Source organism: Hibiscus syriacus, unplaced genomic scaffold (genome assembly GCF_006381635.1).
Source record: "Hibiscus syriacus cultivar Baekdansim isolate YM2019G1 unplaced genomic scaffold, ASM638163v2 tig00111881_pilon, whole genome shotgun sequence".
Lineage (NCBI taxonomy): Eukaryota > Viridiplantae > Streptophyta > Magnoliopsida > Malvales > Malvaceae > Hibiscus > Hibiscus syriacus.
In genome coordinates, this window is record NW_024063209.1 from 1,222,968 (window position 1) to 1,232,034 (window position 9,067).

Sequence of the window (9,067 nt, forward strand, 5' to 3'; positions counted from 1 at the left end):
AAGATGTCTTTTTCAAGTTTGCATCTTGAACCCCCCTTTTATTTGTTTTTGTTTTATTTTTTTATTTTCTTCATTTTCTTCGTTTTTTTTTCATTTTTTTTTCATTTTTCATTTTTTTTTCCTTTTTTTCATCTCCAAGCAAAATCCTTCTTAGATGCGTTCGGAGTTCACTGAATAAGGTAATTCGAACTCATCCATCTCAATCAAGACTAGGGCTCCCCAAAAAAGGTTTTCTTGACAACAGAGGGTATTTTCCACTTGGGCATCCAATTCCCTCGGAAATCTTTTGGAACGAGCAATATCCTCCTGAGCATCAGATCCCTTTCGTGGACTTCTCGAGGGCGAACTTTCTTACCATGTGCTCGTATCATCCGCTTCTGGTACATCTGACCATGGCAAATAGCTTTCAATCTCTTTTCTTCAATCAAATCCAATTGGTCATATCTGGCCTGTACCCACTCTGCCTCATTTAGCTTCACTTCTGACAAAACCCGAAGTGAGGGAGTTTCCACTTCAAATAGGGAGGACAGTTTCCATCCCATAAACTAGAGAAAAAAAACGGAGTTGCCCCAGTTGCTCTTCATATAGTGAGACCAAGATTGTCACAATCCCATGCCCCAAGGCGTTTGAAGCCATCAAAGTCCATCTTCTAGTATCTCCCGGTGGATGCAATTGTTTCTTCCACCAAGATAACCATTAAATCATCAGTCGGGAAATCAAAATTCAACGGTTCATATTCTTCGGAAGCCCTAATTGCAATGAATTCTACTACGACGCTCCCTCCAACCGCTTTCTGGCTTACATACTGGATATCAAATTCGGACAACAGGATTTTCCAACTGGCTAATCTTTCAGACAATGCAGGTACTCCCATTAGTGACAAGCGTCGTTCATATCTTCAGAGTGCACTTTAATTTGATTGTGGCTAGAGAAACCATCCATGAATGAGAACAAAGAATTTCACGCAGTATCATCCACTAAAGTGTCTATATGTGGCCAAGGAAAATTATCCTTTGGACTTGCTCTGTAGAGATCTCTGTAGTCGACACACATTCAAACTTTCTCATCCCTCTTTGGCACTAGGACAATATTCGGCACCCACTCAGGATATTTGGCCACTGTGAGAAAACCCGACATCAAATTATTTCTTCACTTCTTCTTTTATTTTGAGCAGCATCTCTGGTCTCATTCTTCTCAGCTTCCGTTGTACAGGCTTGCAATCAGGCTTCATCGTAGTTTATGGACCACCAATTTTGTGTCCAGACATGGCATATCCGTGTACGACTAAGCAAATACATCCTTGAATTCTAGAAGTAATTCTATCAAGCTCTGCCTTCATTCCGCACACAGGGTGGTACCAATCTTTACTTCTTTTATCCTCATCCGTACCCAAATTCCAGATCCCTATAAGCTCTTCGTGAGGAAAAATCTGTTTATCTTCTTGTTCCACCCTCTTCAGTAATTCCGAAGGTAGTTCACATCACTCATCGTCATCACAACCTTCGATTTCTCCTTGACACATGGGCATCTCGAAATCAATCTCCGGGTCAGAGTCATTAGCATTTGTATCATTGATATCTGAGTTCCTGGAAGAATAACGGAAGTGAAGATATATATACATATATATATGGAAGAATCTTTTCCCATACAAATAAATAGAAAGAAATAATACATACATTATACAACCAAAAATGAAATGCATGGGAGAGTGTTTGCCATTTTGGACCAATGAAATGCATCCTTTATTGAAAGCAAGTAAAAACACACAGCTTAACCCTTTACATCAGATCCCCTATTGCCCCAGGGTACGAACAATAGGGAAAAGTTCTAGTGCACTAATCTGCAAAAGATTTGTAAACTAAGGGCGATTCCTCCATAGTCCAGTTGTTCAACACAAAGCCTGGGGGTGCAGGATAGACACCTGTAGCTCTCATTCCTTCAAACTCCTCATTGGTTACAACATCAATGCCAAAGTCCTCCAAGGCATTCTCAATCATCACTTTACCTCTTCTTGAAGCCCTTTGAAACACATGCCCTGCTGATGTGAAAATGCTGCTCAATGGCGGGAAGGTCCTGGGTTCCCAACTTGGGTCTTCACCAGTCAATCTTGCATCTCCCAATTCCCGATTCCTCTTGATGCCCCTCTGTTTTTCCTTCAAAGTTGGTCGATACCCTAAACCAAACCTGTCTCTTTTAGCAATAGGGTAATTTGGCCCAACTGGTCCTTGCAACTGACGTCCTAGCCCTTGGCTACCTTTGGTCCCTCTTCCAAGGGTCAGTTTGTGCCCCGTTTTGGTGTAGTATGATGATCTAGGCTCTGAGATTTTCTTGCCTTCGGCCACAAACGTGGCATTGTCAAACGATCTGAAAGGACATTCAACAGCTTGTTCTTCTACTTCAACATATGGGGCTGCAGGAACTGAAGCAATAATGTCTTCTTCCGCATGAATGCATACCAGTCTTCCATCAAATACGAACTTTAGCCTCTGGTGTAAAGTTGATGAAACTGCCCCAGCCTGATGAATCCAATGTCTTCCCAATAAGCAGTTGTATGTAGGCTTGATGTCCATCACAAGAAACTCCACTTCAAAATGTTGCTGGACCAATAGTCAAAGGAATATCAATCTTGCCTAACACTTCGCTTTCTGTTCCATCAAAAGATCGAACCATACCTTGACAATTCCTCATCAAGGTACTGTCCACTGACAGCTTTTTTAGAGTCACCAAGGGGATTACATTTAACGCTGAACCATCGCTTATAAGTACTCTGGATAAAACGTGCCCTTTGTACCTAACTGTAATGTGTAGAGCCTTATGATTGTCAATCATCCCCGAAGGGATCTCATCATTTGAAAAAGATACAATGTTATCAGCCTGCATTTTGGCAACTAGTTGCTCCAGCTTTTCTGTGGGTAACTCCTTCGAGACGAGGGTCTGGTCCAAAACTTTTATCAAGACCTTGCGATGAGCCTCTGAACTCAAAACAAGTGATAGGATAGAAAATATTGGCAGGCAGCTTGTGCAATTGTTCCACAACACCGAACTCACTATGTTTCAAAAATTTTAAGAATTCCATTGTTTCATCCTTCGACCCCAGTTCATTGATAATGAGTTCGTCTTCTTTTATCTGAACATCAACATTCTTTCCTTTTTCAGCAGCAATCTTCTTCTCTGGCTCTTTGAAAAAAAACCTACCACTTCTGGTCAAGTGCCCTACTTCATTTATTTCTTCTTGTTGTTTTGCCCCCTCTCTCATTTGACAATCATACCTCCAGGGTACCTGTTTATTGTCTTCGTACAGGAACGGAGAGGGAGGTGTAATAATCACCTTTGGAGCTACCTTCTCAGCCACTCGATTCTTGGGAGTAATGACGATGGGATAACCAACACTGTGTATCCCTTTGGATGATCCTTTAGAAGCGCAAATCTCTGCTTTTTCTTTTTTAGTCACTTCTTTGAAGAATTCGATTTCTTTCTTGTCCATCATCCCTTGTACGAATTTTAAGAAATCAGGACACTGTTGTATATTGTGTCCTGTGCAATTATGGTAGTGGCACACCTCTTCACTGCTATACTGGTCACACGATAGACTAGGCTTCAACAATCCCACTTTAACCATTTGGCACCATACCCAAAGCATGGGTGATTCCACCTCACTAACATCCATAACAATTCTCTTTCCTTTCTCTTCAACAACTGTGTTAATCCCGGCTCCAGCATGGTTTGGCAATGGATTTTGGGCTACCTTTGGTTGTTCACTGTCACCAAAATTGATAACATTCCTCCTTCTCAAAGCTTGAACTACCTTTTTGAATGCAGTGCAATTTTCAATGGAATGTCCAGGATTCCCACCATGGTAATCACACTTAACATTAGCATCATACCATTTGGGATAAGGAGGTTGTATAGGTATCACATGATAAGGAGAGACTAGATGTCGATCGTATAAATCGTGAAATAATTCCTTATAGGATACAGGAATTGGATCAAATTGAAGCCTCCCTCTCCTTGGGTCCCTTGCCCCTTGTCTATTGTCATTTTGAGGTGGTGCCACCGTTCCCTGAGATCGGGACATTGTGATGTTACTGGAATCGTACTGGCTCACCTGGGTGACTTCGTTTTCCTTTTTCTTTATCGGCGGTTTGTTGCTGGACTCTCTTCCCTCGAGCTTCCCGCTTTTAATCGCCATTTCGATCATTTCTCCTGTCGTAACTATATCAGCGAAACTTCGGGAAGGAACACCGATAAGGTGTGAGAGAAAAGGAGCCTTCAAAGTACAAATGAAAAGCATATTTATTTCCCCCTCTTCCAATGGTGGATGCACTTGCACTGCTACCTCCCTCCATCTCTGAGCATATTGTCTGAAACTTTCACTGTGCTTCTTCTCCATTCCTTGCAACACCAATCTATTAGGCCTAACATCTTTCACGTGTTCATACTGGTCGAGAAAGGATTTAGCAAGGTCTTTCCATGACCTAATACCAGCCTTTTTTAGTTGGTTATACCATCGCAATGTTGAGCCTGTCAAGCTTTCTTGGAAACAATGGATCAACAGCTGATCGTCCCCTATGTACCCAGTCATTTTCCTGCAGAACATTGTAATATGGGTGGAAGGGCATCTAGTACCGTCGAATTTCTCGAAGTCGGGAGTTTTGAATTTTGGAGGTAGGACCAAATCAGGAACTAGACTAAATTCTTTAGCGTCCAGTCGATACATACTGGTGTCTTCCTTCATAACCTGGACTTCACTTGCTAATTGTTCGAATTGTTCCCGAAAGTGTTTGTTTTTATTCTTTTTGGCCACTCCATCAAGGCCCGGGACTTGGTGACAGAGACTTTCTTCGGGGTGCGAACTAGGTCCTGGTTGAAGATTCACAGCAACGCCGACAGGATCTATGTGCACTTTGGTAGGAACAGAGGTTCCTTGGACATTTTGAGACTGTACCGAGGTAAACTCTGGAGGATAAAGTGGTTCTCCAGTCATTTGCTCAGGGGCCTTTCCATGTTCCAGGTTTCTCCCTTCCAACAAACTTGCCAACTTAGACAACATATCTTCTTGAGCCTTAAGCATGTCCTCTTGCATTTTCCTTAGATCATCTTGCAACTGCAGTTGAATTTTTTCAATTTGAGTAATCCTATCTTCCATGGTTCTCTCCATTGTATTATAATGATGCTTGGACTTCCCCAGTATTTCTCTGTCACAGTTCCTTTGCGAGTTACTCTCATGTTTTCATGATTGATGCATGTAAAAAATGCTTAAATTAAAGCGATGCAAATGCAAATGTGGATGCAAAATGCAAATGCAAAAGGTGTTAATTCAAAAGTGACCACTTATAGAACAACCGTTCACTTAGACAACAAGAATTCAGTAAGTACACCATGTAGTCGAAATACAACTGTGAGTCTTCATCTCTTCATTTCCTTGAGTCGTACTCTTCATGGGATCTGGTATTGCACCTTCAAAATCGTCAGCGTATTTCATCACATTTGATGACGTCGGATGTCTTGAATCTTAAAATCTTCATTCTTATCTTCCATGCGATGTGGACTTCTCGTCTTTACGAAGGTCTTCTCGTCTTTATGAAGGGTCTTCTCGTCTTGATGAATGGAACTCTCGTCTTTATGAATGCTCTTCTCATCCTTGGTACGATTGTATCTATCCTTTGACTCAACATCTTGGCCTTTACAGTTTCTTCAATCAGGTTCAGATCTCTTCATTCATCGGCTGTCCTTCATGGATCGTTTGAACATATTTGGATCTCTTGGTTTTGACTACATAGTGGAGAATTTCTTGCCTCAATATGGTCAGCCTTCTTGTTAGTCAATCACTAGTGAATTAACACCCCTCGATGACATGAGGATGCAAATGCAATAAAATTACAATAAAATAGACATAGAACAAACATAGGTTAGTACACATAAGATAAACAACAAAATAGTAGGTAAAGTAAACATCAAATAAAACCTACCCTCATACGCTGGCTACCCAATCATGTTTTAGTAGATCCTACCCGACATGATATCTACCTACATGCTTTGTTGTTCACAAAAAATCCTAACCGCATGGTATCTAATTCACATGCTTGCTCAAAAAAAATAAACCTACCCACATGATCTCTAGTTCGCATACTTTTTGCAAAAATAAATTCGAGGAAAAGATTAGAATGAGTTTCCCCCTCTGCGACTTTTGAAGAAAAATGGGCAGAGGTTCGATATAAAACAGGCAGAATTCTAACAGGGCCCTCGAATTGTCCTTTGCTGGTGCCCCCTTGGGCTTGCCAGACCCTCGATCCTCACCCATTATGGGCTTAAAACGAATCAAGTTCAATTCGAGAGGATACATATCCCTATATCCATGCGAGGAACTCAGTGTTTTCTCGTAGACATAAGGCATGTACCCCAGAGGTTACTAGCTAAAGCCCGTGCGGAGAAAAATTTTTCTCACGTAAGCGTAGCTTTCACCCCTACTTAATGGACAGAGCACAGTTAGAATGCTCTGAATATCAAAATGGTTGTTGCGACAGTAAAGGAGAAACCCATAATCCTTTGCCTCGATCCAAGAGAAACAATAGACTAAAGTGAAAGTCAGAGAACTGAAAACATGTAGATCACACATTAGTACAACTATTTACTCATTAACCCAAATTACAAATTAAGATGCACACAAAACAATTCAAACAACTAAGGGATCAAAAACCAAATCAAAGCGAACTTATAACTTTCGTTTGCAAAGACAATTAATTAATCGACTATAGGCCTGACTCTCTAAAAAGTCCCCAGCGGAGTCGCCAAGCTGTCGAAACGTTTTTTTACCTGTGCAGGGGGCGAGATTTTAGAAACCACGTCATTTTTAATTATTTTCTTTTCAATTGAATTTTTAATTAAAAATAATGCGACTTTAGAAAACCTCTCATTTCAAAAAATTGGAAATTCCTTTACAATAAAAAAAAACAATTACGGTTCGAGGAGTCGCCACCAATCTTTGATTAGGGTGTGATTGGACACCAAAACGTTGTCATTTTAATAAAATTAATTTTAATTAAAATAACGATTTGAGGTCTGCGTTATCAAAATCTGAGTCCGAGAGTCGGTTACGTGTGGGGAAGGATTAGCACCCCCACAACGCCCTAAATCGGTACCTAGTCGATTAATTAATGTCTTTGCAACGAATTTTACAAGTTCAAATTTAATTTAATTTTTGATCCCTTAAAACAACAAAAGTGCAAATTTTATGGTATGCGGAAGCAACGAAATAAGTTAAATTAAAATTACCAAGTCATTAGAAAGATAAAGAATGTTCGATTATTTAAAAATATCGAGACCAGATCTTTAGGTCAGTTTTAACGACCTTTTCTCAATAAATTTAAATAGCCGAATATTTCTTTTTCTTTCGCTCCCAAATTTTAAGTGAAGAATCCAAATTTAATTAGGCGTTACTGATGGGATACAATTTTAATTTAAAATTGCCAAAACAACTCTCTAGTAAGTTAGGAGAAGCCATTCCGACAATTTTAGATTAAAAGAATATTACCCTTAATCTGATTATGTGATTAGGTCGAGTCATGCACGTGAGGTTATCATGCAAATCATACAAAGCGATGTTAATGCAAAAATTAATTAAACATGCGATTAAAGTAAATGAGGCCAACATGCTTTATAAAGAAATACACCTAAATACGTTCATACAGATTACATGCTCAAAATAATATCCACTTGCATACACTTAAAATAATTCTAAATTAACCTAACAAACATACATGAAATATTAAAGGGACTAAATATAAAAATAATATAGCAGACTATTTTCATAAATATTCATTTCTTGGTACTCCAGACACATACAACCAGAGTGCTACATAGGACCAATTGAAAGCTTTCAAAATTACACATCCAATGTAAAAACAAACGAATAGCCCTAACATGTAACTGGACTAAAATGAAATACGCTGAAAGTCAGGGGACGAAATTAAAATGACAATAAAATTCAGCTTAAGGACCAATCGAAAAGAAACAAAGTTGGGATGGCCACACACACAATTAATCCCTAAAAATCTCAAAACACGGATTCCCTCAGCTATCATAACGCTGCCGTTTTGGGGGGTATCTAAACGACGCCGTTTTGGCGTTTTAATATACGGGATATTAGGGTAAATTCTTTACCCTAATTTCATTTCTCTTCAGCTAGACAAGAAGAGCCCCCGCCGTTCTCCTTCCTCTCCCCCTCTCTCTCGCCCTCTCTCGACCTTAGCTTAAGCGAAACCCCGACCCCTCGCCGTAGCAACGGCCCCGACAAGAAGCCCCCGTGAATACCTAAACAGATAACCACCTAAAACCCGTCCCCAGCCTGAAACATAACCCCAAACTACTTCGAAACCCCTATTCTGTTCCACTTCGCTCGTATCCAACACCAGATCCCTCAAATCCCTAAAGCCACAGGCCTGAAACTGACATGCAAGACTCGAAATCAACTGGAGACAGAGGGTTTTACCTTCTCACGACGAGGTATAGATTCCTAGCCAAGGCGACAAAGCTACTGGATCGAGAGGGTAAGTTTCTTTACTTTCGTTTTGCTCTCTGGCTGTTTAGATGACTCTCTGGGTATTTCACGTTTCGTTTTTGGTTCCCTTGATCACTGATGGATGATTGGAATACTTTGCTATTGAGGGATCATTTTTTGGTTCTCGATTTGCTAATGGGTTTTAGACTCTAGTGGTGGATTTTCCCTTGATGGTTGCTGATATATCCCCAGTTGTTACTGATCGCCACTGGTTTGCTGTTTGAGAACCCAGAACCCCCCATGTTTGGTTACTGCTCTCGGTTTTTAAATGGTTGATCCCCCTCTCTGACTCTGGTTTTTTTTTTTTTGCTCTCGTGCCTCCCCTATTGCTGAACCGAGCCCCCCGTTGTCATCCCCCTCTCCTTTTATTTCGTTTTTTTTGTTCCTTCTCCTTCATCCCCCTCCCCTCTTCTGTCCTTTTTTCTGGTGATATATGGTTGCCGTTTTCCCTCTGTCTCGTGTTTTGTCTCTTGTCATGTGTGTATGCAGGTCACGGGAACGAGCAAGTCA

General features: G+C 40.5%; 1 protein-coding gene across 1 annotated transcript; it reads right to left on the reverse strand.

Annotated features, from left to right (window-relative positions):
- Positions 1–1,835: 1,835 nt before the first annotated feature.
- On the reverse strand, positions 1,836–5,050 carry LOC120172855. Its single transcript, XM_039180206.1, has 6 exons — positions 4,627–5,050; positions 4,403–4,521; positions 3,389–4,267; positions 3,049–3,280; positions 2,668–2,972; positions 1,836–2,516 (listed from the first exon to the last, which is right to left on the reverse strand). The coding sequence occupies exons 1-6, from the start codon at positions 5,048–5,050 to the stop codon at positions 1,836–1,838; spliced, it is 2,640 nt and encodes an 879-aa protein (XP_039036137.1).
- Positions 5,051–9,067: the final 4,017 nt, after the last annotated feature.

What these genes read in the sequence shown, in the direction of transcription:
- LOC120172855 (XM_039180206.1), bottom strand. Translation starts at nt 5,050, where the DNA reads ATGTTGTCTAAGTTGGCAAGTTTGTTGGAAGGGAGAAACCTGGAACAT. An exon ending in ATGTTAGGCCTAATAGATTG is followed by an intron (nt 4,268 to 4,402) that starts GTGTTGCAAGGA and finishes TGTACTTTGAAG; the next exon opens with GCTCCTTTTCTCTCACACCT. An exon ending in TGAGGAATTGTCAAGGTATG is followed by an intron (nt 2,517 to 2,667) that starts GTTCGATCTTTT and finishes TGGATTCATCAG; the next exon opens with GCTGGGGCAGTTTCATCAAC.